The sequence below is a fragment of the Watersipora subatra genome, chromosome 2 (assembly GCF_963576615.1).
Source record: "Watersipora subatra chromosome 2, tzWatSuba1.1, whole genome shotgun sequence".
NCBI classification, from domain to species: Eukaryota; Metazoa; Bryozoa; class Gymnolaemata; order Cheilostomatida; family Watersiporidae; genus Watersipora; species Watersipora subatra.
In genome coordinates this window covers 7,527,701-7,553,237 of record NC_088709.1, presented here as the reverse complement: position 1 = coordinate 7,553,237, position 25,537 = coordinate 7,527,701, and the positions used below count along the sequence as shown (strand labels likewise).

Sequence of the window (25,537 nt, the reverse complement as noted above, 5' to 3'; positions counted from 1 at the left end):
TGTGCCCTGAACTGAATGTAATTTTGTCAAACTATGAAATGTTGTGTAACATATCACTGGTATTATGTTATAGGTAGTCTCTCATCATTTGCCATCAATACTGGCTTCTGCATTACATAACCTATCAATTCACACCTGTTTCACACCTACATGTATTTGCCTCTTGTTTTTATGATTCACTCTTCTAGAATAAGTAATGGTGCTGTCACACCTTTCTCAGGTACGTTGGCATGCCAGCGACCGTCAGCTGCTCGACGACAGCGGCGGGCGCGTGTGATTCCCTCACCTCATAAACGATTAATCATAATCATTCACTTTTGTTGTTTCAGCACGAAAAGCAGCAGATAATAACATAAGTGAGGTCAATTGAAAACAAAAGCGTTTTTATATAGCACTCCTGGGTCTTGGGTATCAGAGTACATGATTTATACAAATAGTTGGTATTATGATAAGATATGTTTTCAGTGTGTGTTTGAGCTTGTTATTTGTGCCTAATCATTATGTTTTCCCTCCTGTTGGCTTTGCAAGCCCTCGTGAATGTTCAACAATAGCCGCATTTTCTACGTGTGATTCTAGCATTGTACGAGTAGGCATTCAATTATCTGAAGGAGCATTACTAATACAAAAAGTTTATTGCTTGCTATTCGGCGATGTGCCTGTTCACTTCTTTTCCTCCGTCATGTGGACAGGCAGGCACAGGTGCGGTGGGTGTTAATTCAGCGACCGTGTCTAATGTGTAATGGTGCTGCTCGACATCAGCATAGCCAGCCGATTCCTTCAAGACTGAGCGCCGATAACTAAGGTAACGAACAGACATACAACTGCCATACATTTTCATTAGCCAATGTGGAGTGTCATTTCTGTTTGGTGCTTGTTAAAAGGGTTTTGTTTCTACATGTGATATAGCAAAATATTTTCAAAAGCTTAAATATTGTCATATCTGTAAAGGTATTTTAGAAATATGTTAACCAGCTCTAGTAACGTTGTTGACAAGCTAAAACCTGCAATTGAAAGCATTCCGCAGCATGAAGTAAACCTTTCAAGCCGAGTTTATTTAATAGCAAAAGGCGAATATTAGCCATAGCCTCAGATCTTGTAATTAAACCGATACTTTATACTACTTAATATAAAGGTCCTAGGTGTGTAAGTATCAAGGGACTCGGTCAAATATAGACTTTGCCTTAAGATTCCAATTGGACTGCTTATGTTAACAGTGCCTAGTTTATACTAAGTAATTATTTGATTTGTATTACTTGTCCATCGACTTTATAAGATGCATTTAAACTTAGAGTTGTAATCAAATGCTAAATCGAATGTTCAAAGAGGGACACAGTGGGCAAGAGTAATTAGTGACAAGGTCTTACAGCCAGTCATTGAGGTGCAAAAGTGACAAGCCAGAGCGGGTGAGTCGGAAATTTTGAAATTGACAAAAGTTTGTTGAGCATTGTTGCTTACAAAGTATACAGAAATACAAAAATCACAAATTATGCGACTGCCTGTCTTTTTAAGATTTGAGTTATTTTAAGATGTCAACTTATGCACAAACATTAAGTACAAAAATCCAACAAAACAGACTGAATGAACATTTCGAAGTGATGTCAAATTGCTTGAATCTTTGATAGGCTGGTTGGAGACTCATGACGCTCCCATCATGTATGCTTAGACAGTATTTACATTGTATCAGAATGATTATAAAACGCAAGCCAGCAATAAAAATCACTTTTAGAGTGACTTAATTTGCACAATGTTTCTGGAGTTGAATAAGAATGGTCCATTGCGTCTTTCTAGGCTAGATAATTGTTCATTTGGTAAATAAACGTGTTCAAGTAATGGACATTGAATTTGAACTCTTTTTAACAGGTGTCTTTAGTCTATTGTGATAGTTTTATTGATTTCATATATACGATAGGGTGAGTATTTGTATCGTACTCGCTAACATTGCAAAACCAATAATTTTTCTAAAGACCGTTGCAGATCTGGATGATACACAGCACCTTATCACAGCAGCCTAGTATTAAGTGTAGAATTGAGTTGTTGTAATGTCAACATTAATCCATCATGTAGCCCAGCAGCAGTCTCTAAAACACGTGAGCGCACAGATTTCAACTGTAAATCCTTTCAGGAACCTCTGATGAAAGATAAGAGAATCATATTACCCCGCTGTAGAACTCTACTTCTTTGTCTGTACTGGTACTAAACTTGTCACACAATAGGGTTCTATGACAATGTTGTCTCAAAGGGCTTGCACCATCGTGTCAACTTTGATAACAAAGAACATGCTTTTGCAAAATATGTCGGTGAACAATTTTTCCAAAAATAGTAAGTAAATATTTAGGATCAGCCGCTTTTTGCTGCATCTAACTTTCAAATTTGTCAATGTTTGGAACTGAATGTTTCTAACTGAATACAAATTAAAATATTACTAACAGTGATGTATTAATATCTCTTCTATTTTCCAATTGTAACTAGCCACGGCGACGACAAATACAAGAGCATTGCGCTTCTGTCGATATGTCGATATGTTTCGTATGTCATGCAGAACATGTCTAGTAGTGCAGCTGATCAACATAATTAGCCACCGTAATCCAAAGTAGATCAGGCTAATAGCTGTCGGACATGTTACACAGTCTGTAACATTTATTTATTCAGGTATTTACTAAATTAAGATTAATAAAGAAAGATTATAGTAAGCATTAGCCTCTGCTAGCCAATCGCTGAAAATGGCACCTAGAAACGTTGCGGTTTGTTTCCGCGATGTCGTTAGACGTCTGAGAAAGTACTGTACTGTGCATATTAATGCTCCTGCTTTTAATTTTATTCGACTAGATAGCTTTAACCACGCTTAATTGTATTAATAATCTGCAAGATTTGCATAAATCCTTGATCTGCCTCTAATACTAAAACATATGTTAATAAAGCCTTGATTGGCTTCCTATTCTAAAGACAGATTGGAATAAAGCCTTGATCGGCCTTTATTACTAAAACATATGTTAATAAAGTCTTGATTAACTTCCTATTCTAAAAAAAATATTAAAATAAAGCCTTGATCAGCCTCCCATACTACAATTAGTAAAGCCGGATCAGGCTAGTAGAATGAAACTGAATTGTCAATCAACAACGGACTTGCCAAACTTTTTAAATTGCTTGAATATTAGACAATTATTTTTTGGCAGAAATCAGAAAGGTTCAATCGATACACTTGATTTTATCTAACAGACGAAAACAACATTTTATCAACCACATATTTTTGACGAAAGTTATCGCATTGTGTGCTATGTTGAATTATTACAAGCCAAGGTCAAGGCTGTGTCAACTAACAGACATCTTGCTATGATACCATCATAAAACATCTTACAAAGTCCAAGCCGCCAGTAGATTTTGAGTAAGCCCCGTAAAAACATACCGCATATCCTCTATTTGTTTGCCACCTTTATTTGAATGCCACTTCCAATGGAACCCCACTATCGGGGAAGTGTTGAAAAATACAGCTCGATGGCATTCCAATAGAGGTTTTACGCTAAATGCATTTTTAGTATAAGCGTTAAGCATTATAGGTTAATAACCCTTAGCTACTAAATTTACTACTTCTGGTTACCAAAAAATCATTTTTTCAATCGTGAATACCAATGAAAATGGCACAAACATATTTTATAAACTAAAGAACTAAAGAACAGTTACTTCAGTTGTTTCAATAAGTTGTCTAGCTTCTCTTTCATGGTGACGCCTTATGACTCAAATCAGTGCATTGTGTACTAACCTATCCTCAGCCCCAAGCAGTATATGCTTAGGTATTTCGTATTGTTTTGTTAAAATATTTAATTAGCCAATTAATCTAGCAGTGTTTGTAAAGAGGCTTTCTTGAATTAGCTGCATTTAAAAAGAAGTCAAAGTCTTCATTGTTGACTCTGGCTTTTTAAGAACAATAGTAATAAGCGGCGACGTACTTGGTCAGAAGAAACAAGTTTTTCAAAAAATTGATGAAACAAAGAAGAGTGGTTTTATGAATCAGAAACCGGAGAGAGTGATATCAGCTTGACAGGCAACAGCTGATTCAATAAAACAAGCTATGTAAGTGAGAACTGAAGTTTAAAATCAAACTGGAGAGACAGAGATCTGAATAAGTGTTGATTCTGTTCCAACAGAGTCAAGTATAATCTCTCAGGTTTAACAGCTAGGCCCTGACAACTGTACAGAATAGCTAATAAGATTTTTTTGTTATTTAAAGTCTTTGGGGAACTTCAGGCCCCACAGGCTTCAGTAACCTATCGACAAAGCCTCAGAATCCTATAAGTTCTACTCTTATAGATATATCATTATGGTTTCATGACGAAAAGGGTACAGTAAGGCTAGATGGGAGCTAGATTCATAGGCTTCTGTAATCTCATCTGGCTTTTATCATTTACAAAGCTGTGATTAGTTGGCATTGATAGCTGAACTAGCCACCTTTAATCTTTATGAAGTTTATTGGTGGGATCACAGTCTAAGGGAGTGGTACACAACCAAAACTGACACTGAAGTTACGGTAAGAAGAAGAAACAGAAGTATACAAAACCTAAAAGCTTACACAAAGTAGTATGGTCACGCTCAATTTGTTGTGACCAGATCTCACTGAGCTTGTTTTAGGTTATATTTGCTTCACTCTATCACAAATTGTCGACTCGATTGCCATTCTCAAGTTTACAAATGGATTAGCGCAACCAAATAACAGGAAGGGACTAAAACGACCAACCGGGATTTCAGTTTCGTTACTTCAGATGATTTCTTACAAACAGCGACTGTTTTTGTTGAGGTATGGGTACTTTAAAAGTTTTTGAAAAATGGCTGATTGTCAATAGTCATTATTAGCAAATACCACCACCTAACCTGAAGGATGCAACTTGAAAAATGTAGTCTGTTGTCAGAGAACATGCTTGAAGAAAGAAGTTCCTAATTTTTATACCGCTGTTAATTATCTTGACAGTTGAATAAACTCGATTAAACCAAGAGTGCTGCTCAATTGTCCACCATCTATTACCTATTCATCTATGGCCTGACCATCTGTGCATATTCTTATCGACCTAAAAACTGATAGCAGTACAATTTTAAGTCATGTTATTTGTCAGTTAATACATAACACTACTCAAAATCTACTTTTTTTAGTACGATACATCAAGTCTCCTCATACCAGTGACATTCGTACAAATGATGTGTGAAGGTCCACAGCAACAATAGATTACTCGATTTCATGTGCATCTACAAATTTTCAGCTACATCTATTGAATTACGATGTTGTGGCTAATTCTTGTAACAATTAGGTCTATCATTCATGGCTGACTCTTTTCCGTGAGCCCTATTTTTTGTTTGATCAACCTTTCAAGTTGTGCCGTTCTAATTGTTTTAATGCAAATTTTGTCGATCTTTACTGACACGATGTCAGGCCATTGCTATATTTTGGTCAGTCTTATAATGTATCGACCTTTTGTTGACTGAATTGGTGTCATGTACAGAGCTACAATGAGCTATTTACCAACAGCGGAGAAGTAAGACGATTACAAGTGGTGTAGGTGGTTGAGTGACTAGAATTAGTATCCTTGAGTCTTCAATGTAATCATTAAACTCAGATCAGCTCATCAGGAAACAGATCTTTTGTTTCATACTTATAAAAAAGAGAGACAGGAAGTGATCATTGACTCACTCTGAGATTGCTCAGGGTTACCACTTATTATTTTCAAAATCAGCTACTATAGAACTTGTTACAAGCAAGAGGTTTAAAGCATTGCTTAGGCATTATTTTATTTATATCTTCCGTTCTCTCTTTCACTCTTTAAGCTAAGATACTAAGGTCTCTCTCAGTCACCCAACCTGAGTTCTCTCTTTCACTCTTTAAGCTAAGGTACTAAGGTCTCTCTCAGTCACCCAACCTGAGTTCTCTCTTTCACTCTTTAAGCTAAGGTACTAAGGTCTCTCTCAGTCACCCAACCTGAGTTCTCTCTTTCACTCTTTAAGCTAAGGTACTAAGGTCTCTCTCAGTCACCCAACCTGAGTTCTCTCTTTCACTCTTTGAGCTAAGGTACTAAGGTACTAAGGTCTCTCTCAGTCACCCAACCTGAGTTATTAAGGTCTTTATGTTAGTCTGTTAGTTTATCTGTGTATCTGTACACCTGCTGTCTTTCTTGCCTTTCTTCTTGTCTGTCTGTATGTCTGCCTGCCTGCTGTCTGTTTCTCTGTATCTTTTTTCTCTCTCACTGTCTCTGTCTCGCTCACTCTCGCTCTCACTCGCTCACTCTTGTTCACGCTCTCTCCCTCTCTCCCCCTCTCTCTGTCCCCATCTCTCTCTCCCCCTCTCTCTCTTCCTCTCTCTCTCTTCCTCTCTCTCTTCCTCTCTCTCTTCCTCTCTCTCTCCCTCCCTACCTTTCCCTCCCTCCCTACCTCCCTCTCTCTCTCTCTCCCTCGCTCTCCCTCGCTCTCCCTCTCTCTCCCTCGTTCTCCCTCTCTCCCTCTCTCCCTCTCTCACACATCACCTAGATTATCAAGGTCTCATCTTACCTAACCTAAGATATTGAGGTCCTCTGACAGCTTCATAACAGTTATTCTGGTTCTTCTAATACATACAATGCATAAGTATGTGTAATTACTCAAGGGATGTGAACCATTTCTTCTAGTAACACCATGAGAATTCTAATAAAGTTGAACCCTTAAATAGAAGGAAAGTACTAACAAAAAAATACTTTCAAAATAGGAAGGCTCACTAAATTTTAGAAAAAATGTTTTACCCTTACTTTTATAACATAAATCGTTAACTTCATTGCTTGTATAGTGTGTAGATATGCTGCCACTGAATGATCATGACTGATCTTGAGGTGTTGACTGTACTTGTGTTTCCTTATCGATTGTTGATCAGAGAATGTTAGAATATTAGATAGTGTAAAGCGCATGATAACACTACTCTGTGGTCACATTCAATATACATGTATAACCAATCTGTGACCAATTCATTCTTTTCCTATTCTTCTCTCTTTTATCTCTTTATTACTCTGTTTAAACAAGTGAAACAAGAGTGAGAGTGGGTGTCCAGCCTATCTATAGCCATTGTTTTATAATACTCTCAGGGGGAAGAACCGGTGACTGCGGGTACGCCAATCAGCCGACTAAAAGAAGAATCTATCCTTAGGTAAGTGACTCTTGCCACAGCTGGTTTCATATCTCTGCTTGTCAGTCTGATCAAATCTGCTGTATTCTTAGTGTTTTTACCCGATTTTAGCTTTGATAAACAATAACATCTGCTTTTAATGCAAACTTATTGCACTGTAGTTTCTTGACATTACATGTTACATGTTTGGATAAGATCTCCAACATACATGTAAACAGCGGTTTGAGGGCATTATTGACCATGTTTTCATCTTTTGGTTGAGTTTTATATTTTAGATAGTAAAATTTCTGGCATTTTTTAATCGTTTGCGCTTTCACAAAAATTTACTTGAACAAATAAATGCTGTATAATTTATGTCTAGGTATACATGTTTTACATATTTAGTCGTATCGACTACAATAAGCCGTTTCCTTCTATCGATAAGGCTCTTAGCTACAGGATACCGGTAGAAAGCGTATGCAAACACTACATGCTCTTTAACCTGATGACTCTATAAAAGCTTGAGGGTTGTGACACACCGTATGCTATTATGCATGTCTTTCATTTCTTACAACGCAGTTCCTATGAGCCAAGTAAAGTGGCTTAGCTTGGCTCTAAGTCGCATTGTCACGTTCCTAGCGTTATATTCGCCTAGGTGAAAGTGCTTGGAGTATTTGGTAACTTTTAAATTGCTATAGGCACAGCGTGGGTGCTGCCTGTCACTCCTCAGTTGACGGTCTCTAGAGCACTTGGCCGTCTCATTATTGCCACTTATATAGGATATGAACCAAGCCAATTAAATCCCTGAACTTGTTAGTTTGTGAGGAAGGAGGCTGCATTGGTTACACATCAGTGTTTGATATTGATGCTGGCATTGGGCTAGTGCGCTGGTATCATCTTGGAATGTATTGCTGAATTATATTAAAATTGGGTGCATCTTTCGCATTTTGAGAGTTTTTTGAGAATTCTACAATTTCAATAAATTTAATTGCAATAAACGAATAAAAATGAAGTAGGTTTATTAGAAATATGTTTGAAGCATTGAAACATCTTCGAGACATATTAGACAAAGTGAAGCATATATCTGTACTAGTTGTGCCACCCGGCGTTGCCCGTGTAATAGAAGAGTCTTTGGACAGAAAATTGATTTGTATTTAACATATAACAACATTTGCCATAATAACTTTCAAAGTACATATCATGAGAGAAGTGTGTCGTGTAGTTGAAATAAATTGAGAGAAAAATAAAAACAACTGTAAAGGTTTTAAAACTTTGTCAAACAACTGTACCTTTCAAGCTAGTAGCCTGGCATAAATTCCACTAAGCTAGTTAATAAGGTTAGGCTTCCAATGACGGAAAGCCATGACTTTGAGTCTGCATTGTTGTTCAGCTCAGTTGTTCTAATAACAGCTATAGCCGGAAAACCAACAGACAGATATACAACATACAGACAGACTTTGAGAAATATATATATAGATGCGTGATTATCTCCTTTGCGTAGCCACAAAAGGATTTGACAAACATCAGTTCTCACAAGCTGGTGCGATGTCACATCACGGCTATATGTGTATCGATACTGGCTTTTGCTGATATTTGCTGGTGTGATATATTGCGATATACTGGTATGATCATGGCTGTATGTTTGTCGGCCGTCTAATGCGTCGAACATTTGTCGATCACATTAATTTGTCAATCCATTTTTAAGACTGTCAAGCATACAACTAGCTTTAATTCCAAAGGCCCTAGTTGGACATCTGATATGGGTTTGAGCTTTGGCAGTTGACATATCCGTTAACATCGGACTTTTAACTAATTCTCCTTTCGCCTGCGCTTGCTCAGCTGTGTCTTGCTCCCAAGCAACTCTTTGAAATTTTCGATCAGTCTTTGACCGCCTGACGCTATCTTGATTTGATATAATATTTGTACCGAGTGCGTTCTTTGATGTTTCATTTTAGGAGTTTTATTAATGATTTGAAACAGATATGGCTACTTAAGGTCCACTAATCATGAACAATTAGTCGATGAGGTCTGTACTTTTTGTAATAGCTGAGATGGTGCTAGGATTTAGCAATTTCTCTAGCCATATTTCCAATGTCGTGTATGAGTTGTAATGGCTGTATGCAGTTTACTGGCATTGCATACCAAGCGCTTATGACATACGCCCTAGGTGTAAATGGCCTGCCAAATGCTTTGCACGAGTTCCTCGACATCACACGCACCGCTCGCTGTGGTGGATACTTTACAAATACATAATAGTTAAGCTATTTATAATATATTCTAATAGATTTGTTGTACAAAGTTTGGCTAGTGATACAACTTAGGAAGAGATAAGACGATTAGAGAAAGAGAAAACACGACAGTCAATGAGTGAGTAAACAATACCCTCTAGTAATTAGCTAGCATAACTATTTCTATTGATAATGTAATCAGCTGACACTGACTTGCAGGTTGCAGGCATGTGGACCAAGCACTTTCCTCTCCTGCCAATATTCCTCCTTCATACCATGGCATCAACCGAAGCCAGTAAGTGCCTCTCAACTTTGACTTAATAAACAAGCAATCTTAATTTACTTGAGCTACTGCTTTGTCAATTCGTTATGTCTTGCTCGGTGGGATCAATATCCTTTGAGATCCTTTGCTCTCTCCTAAGAGACTCCTCTCTGTCTACCGTTAGACTTAAAAGGCTACCTTTGCTTTGCGTACCCTCAGTTATTTTGTTTCACTTTATGCTTACAAAGTACTACGCGCTGCAAGGGCTTAATTGGCTTAATATCGTGAATATTTGGCTGATTAAGCTCTCTACAGATTTTCGTGTTATCCTTATTTTTTCCTGACAGACTTTTTACCGAGCAGAACTGCCTGGTTATGCAACATACAAGCCTATGCCGCTGGAAGTCAACCAGCTTCATAATTTCCTATTCATTTCCATCATGGAATGCTTTTCAATTCCATCAGAGATTATCAGCCATATTTGAGTAATGGCCAGTATGCAACGGTTGGTCTTGGCTAAGAATACAATAAGGAGCACCTGCCCTATCTCATCGCAATATTGTTAGGCCAAGATACTCTAGCATTGCCATCGACTGTGCAAATTTCAGTTTTACGCAGAGCTGCTGTATCAGATTCTTGACATTTGAAAAGCGTTATCTTTCTATCTCTCAGCTGTTTAATACTTGGGTGCCTGTAAGCTGCCACTTTCTATCAGGGATAATTAGTTTTCTATGATTTAATTAAATAGTCAACAAATGTTTGGGTCAGCATTAGATTGTTTGGCAGCAATTTTCTTATCAGTTAATGATTGCTTGTATATCACAACGATGATGTTGACTCAATGTCATGAAATTCTATTTAAATGCTTCATGCAAACTCTTTTAAACCAGAAATTATGTTATCATTCTTACCAAACCTTAAAGATACTGGGCTTAAATTCTAAATCTGATAGGCTACAGATTAGGGATATTGCTAAAAACTGAAAAACAGCTGAGAAAAATAACTCGTAGTTGATATTGAAAATTTTGCTTTCTCAATCATCGAACTTTATTATAGCGGACTTTCTTACTCTATAGTGAATTGTTTAAATTAAAGAGAATAATCTAATTTTATAGTAAAAAATGCAGCTCTATAGTAAACGTCAGACTCTATATATGGTGAGTGAAACATCTAACTTTGTGGTTAATTGTCTAACTCCATAGTGAATTATTTAACTCTACAATGAATAATCTAACTTTATAGTGAACTTTCTTACTCTATAGCAGGGATGGCCAAATGTTTTTGGTCATGATCAGCTACAGCCAAATATAACAAATTAAAGATCCACAACGAGCTGAAGATGTACAATTTTTACCATACATATTCATGCAATTATTTGCATACATCTTAAAACAAGACAACAAATACGATCTTAAAAAACTTTGTTTATATACATAATTTGACAAAAAATCACTGAATGAATGTGGTGTACTAAATATGTCTGATATCAGTGAGAAAAATGTTGAGCGGGCTTTGACTTCACAATACCATCAAAACACGGATTCTTGCTACTTACAGCGACTCTATGAGTTTAGGAAGATGAGTATTTGTGAGTCATGTTCCATGATTGTTTTTCACAAAATTCATTGCTGAAAACAAAAAATTTACAAAAACTTTAGGAAAAGTTTACAAAAGTCTTTTTAAAACCAAATTTTTTTAAAAATACTTCAAAAATATTTTTTGACAGCCAACTTAGAAGATCCACACAAAAAAACTACGAAGATCCGCATCTGGATCAAGATCCGCCATTTGGCCGTAGCTGCTCTATAGTGAATCGTTTAAATTAAAGGGAATCATCTAACTTTATAGTGAACCATCTAACTCTATAGTGAATCGTCCAACTCCATAATGACTTTTATATGTTTTAGTTGGAACTTTTTTGTTGTTCAACAGTTGGTAGGCAGCAAGCTTATCTGTTGACTCATCAGGCTTGTAACAGATGTCACTTGTTCACAGCTTGACACAGTTTATCATAATTGAGTTGACTAAACCTTTTATTATCATTTTCCCCAAAGTGGTACTTTGTCGAGGATGTATTGAATCTTAGCGCCTATCAGTAGACATAGATATTCCTCAAGCAACATTAGACTTTATTAGATGTTATATCACACATGACAGTTCTACTTATATCTCTCTCTCTTTCTCTCTCTCTCTATACCTCTACCTCTCTCTCTCTCTACCTCTCTCTCTACCTCTCTCTCTACCTCTCTCTCTACCTCTCTCTCTACCTCTCTCTCTACCTCTCTCTCTACCTCTCTCTCTCTCTCTCTACTCTCATAACAATAGACAACTCTCAATTGAACTTAAAAGATAGCGCATCAGATAACCAGCAAAATTAAAATAACTTATCATTTTAGGGTGCAACAAAGATAGATGGATATTTCTATGTGAGAGTAATAGGATCACGGTAGGCGATGCTAAAGAGATGAAACCCATTCGGATGCCACTAACATCAGAAGATTGTGACCGTGCTGGTGCCGAAGCGACTTGTGAATCGGACTTATCAGCAAAATTTGGAGAAAAGATATTAGTGAAGACGAGTGTTGTCTTTGAATTGGGTGAAAAAACCTCTCCTTGCCTGAACAATCGCCATGTCAGTCTGTCTTCAAAATCTGATACAGTTTCCAAAACAGATAAAAAATGTGGGAGCATTACGCCTGGAACGGATATTTTTCAGTCAGTAAATGAAAAGATGACTGTAAAATACACAAGTAACTCTATTGACGATGGTGTTGTCATTGATGTGGAAGGTAAGGATGGTCTGAATGCTAGTGCTAAAAAACAAAAGTATGAGATCTTTGGCTTAGCTTTAGTTCTTAGTTCACCCGCTATAAAATTTACCATCTCTAACATTATAGTCTTTGCTCTTCACTCACTCTTAATCTACAACTAATCTTCTAACTTTTAGCTTATGGATGCGCCAAAGAAGAGTTTAGTGCTCCAAATTCTGGAACAACCTTGGAGTTAACGTATATGGACTTCAAACCTGACGATGTTCAATATGAGGGTCTGGTGAGATGCGTGGAAGGCTACCTCATGCCTGGTAATGTCAGTTCTAAGGCAATAGCTTGCAGAAGCAAGATTGTGCAAATAGGGAGAGAATGGAGCTGGGATCCTGTCAGTGACGATGCTACATGCAACAGTAAGTCTGCTTTTTGGACCCACTCTATAAAAATATAGAAGCACAGGCTATAAAACTAAAGGAACTAGAGCTTCTTACTATTTTCATTGTTCATTGATAATATTGAACAAAACTTTTCCTTGTTTTGGTCATAGAGGAAATGGAAGCAGGTTAGTGTGTGCCACAAGACTGAGGTAGTCGGGTTGGATGACGGTTTTATCCAATTCATAGACTGACTCAAACTTAGATCTGCATGGTATATGCTTTCATAAGGGCTTTTGCACCACTTGTAGGTCAATGTAGATTACAGTCCGTGCTGCCCACACTTTTGACTGTTTAAAGATTGTCACGCACGCGTTTCCCGCCATCTGGCAAATTTATCAGCGTGTGATAAAGACGGGAACTGATTCTTAAATATGACCTTGCCAAGCAATTTCACTAGCTCATGTACAACTAGCACCGATCTTGCAAATTCATGGTTGTTTTATTAACACAAAGCCCATACATACGCTTGCTATGCAGCTTTATATAGATGGCTCCGCATAAAAAACTTCTCCAGCACTTTTATGACTACCCATTTTTTCAACAAATGTACCTATGACACCGAGTGGCGTAAGTGTTTTATATATAAGTTATGAGCAGTAGCATTGAAAAGGTTTGTGATCTAATATGCTAGACTGCACCACAAGTTCTCTGCATTGCAACATAAGGTCTCCATAAATTATAGTCATATGGGAAGTGCTGGCACTAAAATTCTGAGCTGCAGAAATTTAGAGCATCCGATTTCGGCTAATTGGGAAATAGATTTTTTACAAGCTGAATTGACAAATTTGTCATAAAAATAACATGGTATGCTCAAGGTATACAAAGTTTTGCCTGACAATCATCCTAATTGGCTTGATACAGTGATGGTCCGCTACGATGGACCATTTTATTGGTGTTTGAATTGGCTTTTTATATTTATCAGTTCTCACAACGGCCTTGACCTGCGACTACTGACTTTATCACTGTAGACACATCATAACTACAATAATAATTTTTGTGAATTGGAGCCAAAGTAGAACTGTTACTTTTTACGGTCTAACAAGGTCTCACTCAATAACTTCTATGACTTTGTTTTACTATTTTCAATGTTATAAAATGGTATATTTTTTATTGGATCTAGCCATATAATTAATTCTATTAATTAATTTAATATAGTTCTTAGGTTTTTAAGATTTCTGATTGGTTGAATAACTTTTGCATAGTTACACATTAGCCAGTTTGCCCATGGGGAGCATATCTTCAAAGATGTCCATATAGGGGTCCGTATATAACTGCTACATGAAAAGAAACCCAATGGCGATATGTTGCAATGCTATATGAATAAGATATTAAAGAGAGAGAGAGGAGTCTGTAGATAGTAGTTCAAAGATATCAATTATGCTTTAGATGAAAGGTCTTGGCAGCCTTTCTTTACGTCGCTGCCTCTGACAGCTGTCAGAACTCTTCCCATCACCTTTTACTCTCGCAGTAGCTTGAAGCATGTGCAAAGGGATAGAGGGTTTGAGTGTAGAATGAGCTACTGTGAACTTATCAAATAAGACCTACAACGGCATTTGATTATTTTATAGCTATGTCGGGTAGTAAGCTGAGGTGTGAGAGCAGCGGTAGCTGTGGTCTAGAACTCCTGACCTGTAAACAACGGGTTGGGATTCAATTCCCAAACAAAAGACCACTGGTGGTGACAGGAATGATATCCGCCCTTAAAGGTTGACTTGCAACAAAATTCACATTACAGTTATTTGGTATCAAAAAATTCACCATGTCTTACTCTGTTGTGTCGTAAGTGCCAAATATATAGAAATGTGATTACAAGCTCTTAAAAGCTCAAAAATGAAAAGCCGCCGTAGATTGGAATCTCTTTATTTCGAGGACGTAACCACGAAATTTGGTTATCGTCTTGTCACGTATGTTCTTACGTGAATTGAAAGGTCAATACAAAGCTCAATATAAAACTTATCGTAGCACTAGTTTATGACAAACACTTCGGGTTTTACCAAAGACCCCGTATCAAATATAGATGCTCGCTACTTTACAGTTTTGTTTCGGCCTGGTCTAATCGGCTAGTCGTAATCTGATCATGTGACCCATACTTCGCAAATAATTTCTGCAGCACTTTTCGATTATCACAGTTGACCAACAGGCTCGCCATGATTATCAGACAATGATATGTACTCCTTCGAGCTAAGGCTAAAAAATTAAACAAATTTTTACGGTAAGTTATAAGATATCAGGTCTAAAAGTGACAGCATTACGATGACGATAAAACAGACGCGTAGGAACAATAAACATAGTTTTATTGAATGCGTGAAGTATATTTGTGAAAATATTTCGACGAACAAGGTTGCAAGAAAGTGTAAACAGAAACCATCTCTCACAACTACATCACATTTGAGCCGTTTTGGAAAGGGAATCCAAACTACGGCGGTCTCGTGTGGCTGCGATTTTCTGTTCGTTTTTGAGCTTTTAAGAGCTTGTAATCACTTTTCCACATATTTTGCACCTACAACACAACAGAGTAAGACATGGTGAATCTTTTCATATCAAATAACGGTAATGTGAATTTTGTTGCAAGTCAACCTTTAAATTGCTCCCTACAACTGGTGTGTCTACAGCAGTAAATAGTCACAATACTAACTAGAATCTACGCCAGGCTACATTGAAGTTACATCATTACATGACAACAACTTTGTTTCATAAAAAGTAACACCCAAATGGAACAATTCATAACCGTTAGGCATCTTGTGAAAGGTACAACTTTTCTTATAAATACAAACGAAACTTTCATGCAGTTTTGTGTTTTTTGTTTAGCAAGTGAAGAAAAACATTGTTGTTTTTATTTAGCTTCTTTTTTCAATTGTTTTTTGTGTGAAACAAAACAGATATTTTGTAGCCCTGTTATAAATGCTTTCAACGACAGTATAAAAGACTTGTAGACTAACAACAAACCTTTTGAACCTCCGGATGTGTTTGCGTTATTTTAAAACTAGTGGCTTGCCTACTCTATGCATAGTTACCGCTACTTGAGCAGGTTTGATAACATTTGTCTTCCGTTGTAAATGTAACAGACAGCAAAAATTTCAGCACTTATATATAAATTGAACTGTTTGTCGTATGTTTAGTTAAGAGCGATTTGTTAAAAATGCAAGTTGCAGTGTAATGCCCCATGAGAGATCATGATGTGTAATGATTATATGCCCAATTATTCCGAAATGTGGCAAGGTGGCTGCATGGTTTAGTGGTAGTACGCTTGGCATCACTTATGTGCATCTGAATGCATGGGTTCAATTCCTGTGAGGTACAATAATTTTTCATAATCTTCTTAGCTGACTTCGGATAGAAACGGCTCCTATTATAGTAAAAATTAGGATATTAGCTTAAGTTACTAGCTTAAGTTACTCAAACTCATTAGGTAAAGAAACTTAGTCTATGGAAATTAAATTTATTAGGTAAAGAAACTTAGCCAATGGCAACTACATCACCTGCCACCGGTTATAAGCTGTTTTAAATCTTGTCCCAATCTGTAGCATAAGAAGTAAGAAATATTTTTCAACAATCTGTTTTAGCTAAGCTTTGAGTTTTTAAATATTTCAACTTTACATTGGCCTGACACTCACAGAAATAAACAAGTACTTTAATTTAAAAGTTAGAATAATAAATGTTGTATAGGTTGATTAAAAATAAATTTTTGCCATGCATAAACCTTTTTATTACTTGTGCAATGTCGTACATTCAGCTAATTGTTCATATCATGATATGTTTATGACATACCGTAGGTAAAAATATTCTGTTATTACGCTGTTAACCATTTATGTTGGGACCTATCCGCTTTTGATTAGCCAGCCATCCAGCTGCATTCATTCTTGTTCACAAAGTCTGATAGTTTTTAAGTTAATGCGGTACTTACAGGAATGACTTGTATAGAACCCTCCTTACCTGTCAATGGACGACTCGAGGCACTTAGTAATGGCTACTTTCACGATTCTCAGGCTACATTTGCCTGTGGACTAGGCTACTTTCTCGAAGGAGACAACACTCGCTCATGTGTAGTAGAGAGTGGCATTGGAGCTTACTGGTCAGGGACAACTCCTGTGTGCAAAAGTATGTCATAAAAATACTGTCTGTATTGACATCACTTAACATGTGCTCTCTTGCAGATCATTGGTCGACTGAATAACTTCTCCACTTTTTTGTTTTGTGGCTTTCATCATCTAAATGTTTGACCTATATGTGATTTCTGGTTTTATCGTTCACCCACTTTCTTCTGGTCCTCTTCCCTTGTAATCACTGCCAAGGCTTATCACTTTACACTCTAATGATAGAGGATTGTAGGCCCTTGGACTGTCTAAACTGTTTTCTCAAAGCTAAAATTCCTTTCTTAGCAGCAATTAGATGGAAGGTTTAAAAGTCAGCTAGCCCCTGTTAGTTAAAACCACATGATTACCATAAAAGTGACTCAATCTTCCTCATGCAGTGCAAATGACACTCCTTGAGTCCCTAATGATAGAAATAAGCCCTGTGGTTGTCAGGGCAGGAAGTAATTTCAATACAGTCAAGCTTCGACGAAATGAAGTTTATTCTGTACAATAGGTATTACTTTGTTCGTTAAAACTGGCCCAAATATTGTTGGCGCAAATATTATTCTAAGAATACATTGTCTTTTTATTAATTCTGGGGCCCAAAAAGGGGTGAAAAGAGCTTAAGGTATTATATTATGTATAGCATTAAATCAAAAACAATATACATAGCTATATAAAAAACTAAATAGAAAACCTAACTTACATGAAAAAATTACATTACGTAAATCAGTGAAAAAAGGTTTTATTGTTACCTTAATTTAGGGTCACATGACTAGAAGTGTTAGCTTGAATATGCTCAGGTTTGGTTGAGGAGTAAGTGATGGAAACATGGGACAACTCACTCTAGATTACAATATACTCAGTTTAAATTAATTTATAAAGTATATATTTTATGATTTGGTTTGTATTTGCAATTTCTACTAGTAGCTTTTAACATTTATTCACAAAATTTAAGTTTTCTAAGACAATTTGGATGTTATATGGCAAAGAATACTTGCATGCAGTGACAAGTACTTGCTTAGCTTATGTAGAGGTTTAATTATAAATGTATAGCGGTAACTTTCTTCGTAGCAAATGACATCATCAGGTTCCTTAATGCTTTCAAAGGCTGCCTTCCCTTCCCTTCTTGTTCTTCACTGCCATGACTGATCATGGCATCATCAGTTGTTAAGTTTTAATATTATGACAAATGCAATCTAAATATCTCAGTAGCATCATATTAAAGTGCTACCTACAAAGCTGAAGGGAACTTATGGTTTTGAAAACAGCAGAACTGGCATATCTTCCTTCTGAGTAGCAAAAACCTAACATAGAATGAATACTTGTTCTTATAGAGCCGACTTTGAGCTAACTCTGAAATCATTCTATAGAACATTCTCCAGGGATTCTTTTGCCCGCTTAGAGCATATAATCCCTTTCACACTCACGCTCGTCGCTTGCTAAACAACATTCCAGTAGATATTCGGGGTTTAGAATACTTCCTTTGTATTACTGTTAGCTGCAAGCAATTGCTAGCGTTATTGGCTTCTACACTGCAACATGTGTACCTCTATCTCTGAGCAGTTAAGGCAGGATGAGAACTCTGTGGGAATTTATGTTTGTTGATATGGCAAGAATGCAGAAAGTGTTGACTGTTTATTGTTCAGTTAGTTTGTATTTGACGTACCGGTCTTTGCTTGTTCATCAAAATCATTGTGACATCACAACTTCTCTGGTCTCCGTTATCTGAGACAATTGATACAACCTGTTGTATCTATCATAGAGAGGTGTAGCCAAGGCTGCTCAACCTGTCCAGTTCCATCAGCATATCTTCATAGACATCTTTTTATCTGATAGCTAATCTCTAAACAACAATTGATTTTCATTTGTCACTGTAAACCAACCGATGGATAAGGACGAACAGACAATGCGTGCGACTGATTCATTTGATAAGGTGAATATTGTCTGGAGAGAGAAAGCTTAGCTATAGTCAATATGATTCCCGTGTCGATTAAACTCTTGTGAATATTTCAGTGGTAGACTGTGGTTCTCCCTTGATGATCCACAATTCCTCTTTTATCATGCCTTCTATGAACACTTACCAGAGTATGTTCACCTATACTTGTGACCCTGGCTTCACTCCCAGCTCCGGCCAGGCTATCTGCACAGCAAACGGCACATGGATCTTTGACGAATGCAAAGGTGGGCGTTTGCTGACCGCTTTGGTTGTCACTTAATTTATTATAGTCAGCGTACCTGCTGCCAAAGCAGCGTTTTTGTTGTTTCCAGTTATGAAAGCAGCGACAATCAGTGACCATTACTAAAAAATCATAACTGTGCATTGATAAGTACTCATGCAGTATCTGTACTCATCAGTACTCTGACAGTATCAGTTAATACACAGTATCAACTTCCTACTGATGTCATACGCAACTTCAAGTTTCGAAAGATTCACATTTTCAGTGTGCATGAGTTGCTAGGTTTAAGGTAGTGGATCATGGAAGTAAATGTGCAATGGATCGCAGTAGGCTATTTGCAGTAGGAGCGCAGTTACTGTGGCAGTGAAAGTCAACTGCGCATTGGAAAGCTGCAATGCACTACAAAATTCCTGCGTACTGCACTACAATGACGCAGTGCAGTTCTAGTGTGCCACAAACCTGATGAAAATCATTTTTGAGGTTTAATTCAAAAAAATGAGAAGTTTAAACTGCTAAAATGAATACTTATTTAAACCATTACGAACTTATTTGAATTATTACAAATATCATCTCTTGGTTTGTATGACAGCCAGTCTTAGCGATGTGCAGTTATGGGAATGATTGTTAACGTGACACTTTCTTTCCCTAATAGCCATGATTACGACAACTACCACCCCCCAACCAACTATAGGTATACAACAGTGTTTGTGTGGCCAATCGCTGTGCTACATATAACAGCGCTTACAATGTTGTCTTATTGGTATTACACCGCGTGTATAATGGCTCTTTATTTGCTCAGCTATTTATCCATGAGTTTACTTCATTATGGATTCCCTATAACACGACAATGGCACCATGTCTTTCTATTGCTTTGCATAATTACCTGCATTCCTTATAACCACGCTGCACTCTCTGTTACTTTGATGCCTCATGCATATGATGTTTGCTCATCGTGTTATTTGTACACCTTTCACGCTTCCAATATCATCCATTATCGGTTCACAAAGATAGGGTAGCGTTTTATGCATGCCATGACTAAACTAATGCATGACTAAAGAACTTTCCAACGTGTTTCTTTTGTACGTTCTGCAGACAACGTTTGACGCATTTCCCTGCTAACGGAAAAACTTGTTTTACTCGCTTAGAATATAGCAACACACTTGAATATCCGTGAAAAGCAAGTGAAAATAAGTGATTTTAACCAAGATTAACTGTGAAGTCAATCTGACGGCTAGAAAAATTCCCTAGTTGGTCTATAGATAGTTTTGAGAACCAATCAGTTTAGTAGACTAGTGTCCTGTAGAAGTAATATTGTTGTTTTCTTATTGTGCAGCAATTGTGTGCACCTCACCTTCTGCCCAACCTGATTGGTTAAGGATGACTCCTGATAATGGATCGTGGGTCGTGGGCTCTTCTGTCTCGTATTATTGCAAGCATGACGAGTCGAAAGGCCTGATAGTCTGCGAAAGTAATGGCGATAGTAGATTGGGAACTTGGACAAAACTTGGCAAATGCAGGAAACCAACTTCTATTCGTCCTATTGGTTGGTGCTACAAGGCTTTCTTCTAACTGTTAAATGATTACTAACGTCAAGTTTTCCAAGGAAACACAACTCTGGGCTGTAAAACCCATCCTCTCCTTTTTATTAGTTATCATGTTTAACTGTTGCAAGCTTGTCCACACAATTGTCTTGGTTGCTGTTGTTTATGTTTACATAGCACCGCGCTAGTATTTTGGCTATCACAGCACTCAGGAACTTGCCAAATGCTCTGATGATTTTTGTCATGAGGAACACGCTTTGCTAGTAGAAACATGTTTTGCTATTTTTTAAACTATATTGATTAGATATGAAGATAAACTCAGTGCCCATTTTGTTTAAAGAAGCGTGTAATTTGCTGTCGGTGCAGTACGTCAACTTGCCAACACTTAAAGCTCTGCTCAAGGTCGAGAAAGATTATAATAATTGTATTTCATTTCATGAAGTTAATTTAAAGTGCTTCTGTTTTCTTAACTACAGCTAGATTTCATTGCATACAGTATTAATGCCTTCATGTATGTTTATATATAAGAAATACAAATGCTGGGCTTAATTACATTGGAATATTGATCTTAAGCTTTGTGTGGCCAGGTGACACACGATGCTCGCTCGCCAAATAACCAGACTGCCGGATAACCAGTGAGTTCAACAACCGTTAGCCCTGTACATGCCCTGTACATTTGTTGTGAAATGGTAATTGGGTACAAGCTACTAACTTGTATAATTATGAGAATTATTGAATTTACCACTTGCCTTAGTCTCGACTTTTATTATAGAGCGAATTTCCTTGCCTCCACGAAGGGACCAACAGAAAGAGGCAGCTGATACTGGAGCCATAATTGGAGGCATCATAGCAGGTCTCATTGTTGCCCTTATTGTGCTAATACTGGCCTGTATCTTCATTCGAAGGTTAGTTGAGCTATGCGAGTCTATCGCAAAGTCTTATATATGCACACACGCACACACACACATATATATATGTACATATATGTATGTATATATATATATATATATATATATATACATACATATATATATATATATATATATATATATATATATATATATATATATATATATATATATATATATATATATCTATATATATATATATATATATATATATATATATGTACATATATGTATGTATATATATGCATGTATATGTACACATAATATATATGTACACACACATATATATATATATATATATATATGTACGCACATACATATATATATACACTTTATTGTCAATGGTTTCATTTCAAATAGAAATATTTTCCAAATTATACCATACAAGAATCATCAAACAAAAAATGGCTACAGTTAGCCAATAAAATCGGATAAGTGGTTTGACATACATGTATATCATTTAAAATACCTTTCTCTGTTTAATAGGTCAATTATTTAATTAAGATAATATTTTAGAGTATTTACTGCGCAAAACAGTTTATTGCTTCATGTTTTAATTTCTTTATTCATTTTTTAAATGAATAAAGAAATCAGAATTCTTTATTCCTATTTATTGTTATTTTTTCCATTTATTTTCCTCTTAAAATTAACTGTTTGCAGTTGTAGCAGCGATGAAGATATGGCTGTGGCAAGACCAGCCAAGCACAGGTTGAGGTTGAACCTAAATCGGTGTACCTTGAAATCTTTGTTCTGTGATTTTAACCAGAATTGCAATAATGACCATTTGTATAACTTGACTAATAACTCATGATCATTGACCAACTAGGTACTTGATTTGATAGACTAGGATTTAACAAAACCCGAATGCTCCTATATTTTGCTTCCCTTCATATTTAATGGTACACAGTCAAGACTGCCAAAAATATTTTAGCTCGGTAGCGATGCATAAAGTCCTGTTATAGCTTAGCGCCATGTTTAATAAATTTTGCCTAGTTGAGTTAACTAGTGAAATCTGGAGTTGCGTTTTCATGACAGCTAAGTGTTTCGAAATGATGATATGTGTGAAGTATAATTCTTTTGCTGCTTCTCCTAAATCATTGAGTTTTCAGTGTGGTCAAATTGTTTTATATGTCTAACACAACATGTCTTCTGCATTTCGTGTTTGTTTCAATCTTCAGCATGGGGACACGACTCTCAGTAGCATAACACAATGCTGCATTTTGTAGACCATGTTTTTGCCCTTCCTTGGCTGATCAAAGGTTGTTTATTATCAAAATATCCATCACTGTAGTTTGAATACTCTATTGTTTTTGTCACCCCACACCACTATTGTTTGTGTTGATTACTACTTTCTGTTATTAGTAGAACGAAAATAAATTTTTGACATAAAAATTTAGTTTTTCAAATTATTTTATGGTTTTTCCATAAACTGTCAGAGCCTAAATGCATACAGAAATTTGATTCATTAAAACTTAAAAACTGCTAAATGCAGGCTACAACATGATTTCATTCCTGAACGGTTTTAGTGGTAGTCTTTAGATTTTATGGGGTTTCCATAACGGGAGAAAACGCTGCCTGATATGAAATTGAAAAGATGATCAGGTTTCTAAAATAAACAATGGTGCTGATTCTAAACTTTGCACTCCGTCAACGGTCTGTCATTTTTATTCTGCTTAAATGAGAAACTAAAATGGTTTGCGATCCTGACTGTTAGAAATTTCCTTTTTTGTATTCACCCTGCAGCATGCTTGTTGCACATTTGTGATAGCAAACCACGTTGTACAGCAGTACGGCAGATGAACATGTGCTATAACATAATGTAATATACTACATTATAGCATATTATAATAATAGAACATGGTATAAAGTATTAACTTAATATAGCATAAAATTGTAAAACGTTAAGTAAACCAGATAAACTACTACATAGTTGTAACAGTTGGTCTCTCTGTGGGCGACTGATTGGAAGCAGCAGAAATGAAATAAAAAAATGAGGGAGTCAATGAGCAAATTTAGAGGACGAAGTGAATTTAGGTAGAGACGGTGCCAGTGTCAGACTACCATGCTTTTCGCTAGTCTAAGTTGCCATCTTGAACCATGTGCACAATTGTTAAGTTTTTTATATTAATAAAGAGTGTACTTTTGTGGCACATTATGTGTACAATAGAGATACCAGGAAAACAAGTATATACACTATTGCATAGCTAGTAGATAACTCTGCATATTGCATTAATAATAGATACCGTAGCTACCTTGTAAGGACACCCTTATGTAGAGCACATTGCCACACCCTTGAACACTATGAATAGTTAATTTTATTTGGAATCATTTGATATTATTTAGTAGAACATTGTATTAAGTATTATTAAAAATAAAAACTACATTGGTAAGCAGAAATTAAATAAGGTCTATTAAAACAACCCTACATGGTTAAGGCTTTACAACTATACTACAAAATGTATATAAGTTGGTTTAAATGATATGATAGTAGAGTATCGTATTGCTGATATTGATGGCGACTTGCTTTCCACGTCACATGAGTTATCAATTGAGCTGGGTTGTAGGTCTAAGTCTCGAAAGAGATCTTCAAAGAACAACAACAATGATGAAGAAATGAAAAAACTACGAGAGCCACTGAACTCTCTCAGCCCCGCTGATATTACAAAGTTGGACAGCATAAAAACCAATGGCAATGGAGACATAGAAAGACAGCCACCAACAGAGCTTGCACCTTCTGTCAAGCACTTTTACAATAGAGGTAACAATCGACCTCGAAATGGGTTAAATGGAACAGCTACCAGGAACTCTGAAAAAATTTCGGAGTCTGCTTCATCAATAGAGCCGTTAGAGACTGGAGATCTATTCGACTCTGTAATGAATGGCACAATTACTGTCTCTGAGATGAATGGCAAGAGATCTACAACACCGAGTGAGAGAAAGTCTACTGCTTCCATTGATAGAAAGTCAACAGAATCGTCTGAAAGAAGGAATGCTCATTCTTCAAAGAGGAAGTCTGCCGACTCAACTGACAGGAGATCGAATGCTTCAAATGGGCGAAAGTCTGTTGGTTCTTTTGAGGGAACACCTCGAGGATCCATGGATCGAAGGTCGAGAGGGTCAATAGACCGAAAACATGCGCCCACCTGTCCAAAAGCGCGTTTGGAAAATGGTGGTGAGCGCATCAATTTGTGACTGAATGATGAGCATGCAGTACTTCTATCACCTCTATCAAGTGAAAACCTCACTTTTGGCAGAGCATGCACCTCCAGGCAATAGACATCTCAAAAGAAATTTTATTTCTTACTCATAAAACTTCTTGCAAGATGAAAAAAGCTTGAAAACTGTTTCGCTATGTATTATGTCAATATTTTAAACATACACAGGCAAAGTTCAGACATGTGCGAGCTCAAACTACAAATGTCTTTTTCTAATCTATACTAATTTATTTTGCTGAAAGTGTAAAACTTTTTTAACTTGTGATTACTGGTATTCCGGCTTGCTATACTTTCCTTATTTATTGATTGAGGAACCTGTACATACAAGTTTAGATAGTTGTACATTGCCTGTTTTGACCATGCGTATTAGAATTCCATAATTAGATTGTCTCTTTTATATTATGAGCTGCTACTATTTCATATTCAAAGATATTTTATTATTGTACATTAGACCTTGTACCACACACTCATATCACTTATAGAGAGTCTTTACAATTGAAGAATTGTTGCTAACCAAACTGATCTCAAAATTAGATAGATTTAAGGCTATATGATTAGCCAGTTGAGTAAACAAACATTAAATACTCGCAGTTGGTGATGTTGGGATTTCTAACTTATGACTGCAAAGTTACTACTAACAAGTGTTTCTCTTCTATTGCAAATGGAGAGCATCAACAACTAATAATGAAATGTTACAATAGAAATAATCAACAGCTGACGGTTTCAACTCTCTAAACTTGAATTCTCACATTGACATCTAAGCAATGATTTATTATTGCAGCCAGATGAATGCCTATCAATTGTAAAACACTTGAAT

The 25,537-nt window shown here is 36.5% G+C and overlaps 1 protein-coding gene across 4 annotated transcripts; it reads left to right on the top strand.

Moving 5' to 3' along the window:
- Positions 1–663: 663 nt before the first annotated feature.
- Positions 664–25,170, top strand: LOC137387370 (uncharacterized). Of its 4 annotated transcripts, none has more exons than XM_068073775.1 (11): positions 664–802; positions 7,089–7,150; positions 9,556–9,631; positions 11,995–12,387; positions 12,546–12,779; positions 16,710–16,901; positions 18,893–19,060; positions 19,709–19,747; positions 20,390–20,599; positions 21,370–21,502; positions 24,070–25,170. In XM_068073775.1, exons 3-11 carry the CDS (start codon positions 9,565–9,567, stop codon positions 24,695–24,697), a joined length of 2,064 nt encoding a protein of 687 aa, XP_067929876.1. In that variant the 5' UTR covers positions 664–802; positions 7,089–7,150; positions 9,556–9,564; the 3' UTR covers positions 24,698–25,170. The 4 variants fall into 4 exon arrangements, with proteins under 4 accessions (XP_067929876.1, XP_067929878.1, XP_067929879.1 ...); XM_068073776.1 differs by lacking the exon at positions 664–802 and adding an exon at positions 1,331–1,403; XM_068073777.1 differs by lacking the exon at positions 19,709–19,747.
- Positions 25,171–25,537: the final 367 nt, after the last annotated feature.

Bases quoted from the DNA above. Each gene is read 5' to 3' on its own strand.
- LOC137387370 (XM_068073775.1), top strand. From the start codon at position 9,565: ATGTGGACCAAGCACTTTCCTCTCCTGCCAATATTCCTCCTTCATACC. The intron at 12,388-12,545 runs GTAAGGATGGTC...TCTAACTTTTAG, and splicing joins TGTTGTCATTGATGTGGAAG to CTTATGGATGCGCCAAAGAA. The intron at 21,503-24,069 runs GTTAGTTGAGCT...GCTGGGTTGTAG, and splicing joins GCCTGTATCTTCATTCGAAG to GTCTAAGTCTCGAAAGAGAT.